Here is a 1,210-nt window from a genome sequence, read left to right as displayed (position 1 = left end):
TTCTTTGCTTCCTTTGCCTCCTTAGCCGTAACCGCTTCTTTTGCCAATACAGCTGCTATTGCCTTCTGTTCTGCCACAAGCTCTCTTTCGAATAGAGCTGCCTGCTCCTTCTGTGCTGCGTCTTGTGCTTTATCATCTTTGAATTGGGACTCAGTGGTGTTATGTCTCTCATGGATATTTTCCGTGTACATATTATTCAATGCACTGGCACTGCTGCTGTTGGTAGTATGTATCATGTCTCTTGGGGATGTACAGTTGCTTATGTTGCTTTGGTGGTGATTCTCTTGGTCCGCGTATTTAAACATATCGTCTATGAATGGTTGGTAATGTTGAAGTACACTCTGCTTGGATTCTAAATGATGTGATGTATTATAGATGTGGTCTTCGCCCTGTATAACCTCTGTTGATAGTGGCAAATTGTTCATGTTCCTCGTGAAACCTTTTTCTTGGTTTGTGTTATAAAACAAATTGCCATTGTTAAGGTTACCCAGGCTAAAGTTTGAATGGTGTGATGCGTCGTCGACGTTGTTGGTGTTATTATAGTTTTGTATAGGTAAAGATGGTGTTGACAAATTGTCCATTTTGCTCTGGAGACCAAACTTCGGGTCTTGGTGGTTGAACAACTTGTCATTACTGAAGATGCCATTGGTATAAGTGTCATGGCTAGGAAAAGTTGGTGTTGACAAATTGTTCGCCATGCTCCTCTGCTCAGAGTTGTTCTCCCTCATGGGATTAATAGAATGGAAATAATTTTGGTTTCCCTCTTCGTGCACCTCGCCTTTGAAAAATGCGTTTTCATTTTTAGGTTTTACCCATGTGCCCACGCAGCTGTTATACACATGCGGGTTCTGTGTTGACTCGCTCTTGAAAATGTTGTCACTGCTGTGGTTGTCGCTTGGGTTAAATATATACGCATTCCTTTTGTTCTGTGGGAAATCGGGTAAATGCTCACTGTACATGCCATAATTACTGGGATAATTTTCCATTGTTCCTGGAAGCTCTTCATTATTTTGGTTGTAGTTGTTACACCCAGTCTGAATAGCATTAGTAAAGTTGAAACTCCTTCTTCTCTTACTGTCTCTTACTTCAGGTACTGTTTCATTATTTTCAAATTTTTTTAGTGAGGTTTTCATGTTCCCACAGAAATTGCTGTCATCGTTTGATGCTTGGGCGAGGGCGAAGAAACTTAAACCATTTGTTTTGTTTTCGG

General features: G+C 40.7%; 1 protein-coding gene across 1 annotated transcript in view; it reads right to left on the bottom strand.

Moving 5' to 3' along the window:
- The window catches only part of AK88_05235 (uncharacterized protein), a gene marked incomplete at both ends in the record, with an annotated part of 19,047 nt that overhangs the window by 1,062 nt on the left and 16,775 nt on the right, over nucleotides 1-1,210 (bottom strand). The window contains one exon of the mRNA XM_012482837.1: nucleotides 33-1,185. Coding sequence (XP_012338260.1) covers nucleotides 33-1,185 — 1,153 coding nt within the window. The remainder of the gene's footprint in view (nucleotides 1-32; nucleotides 1,186-1,210) is intronic.

This window comes from Plasmodium fragile (genome assembly GCF_000956335.1).
Source record: "Plasmodium fragile strain nilgiri unplaced genomic scaffold supercont1.105, whole genome shotgun sequence".
Classification (NCBI taxonomy): Eukaryota; Apicomplexa; class Aconoidasida; order Haemosporida; family Plasmodiidae; genus Plasmodium; species Plasmodium fragile.
This window is presented reverse-complemented; position numbering and strand designations above follow the sequence as displayed.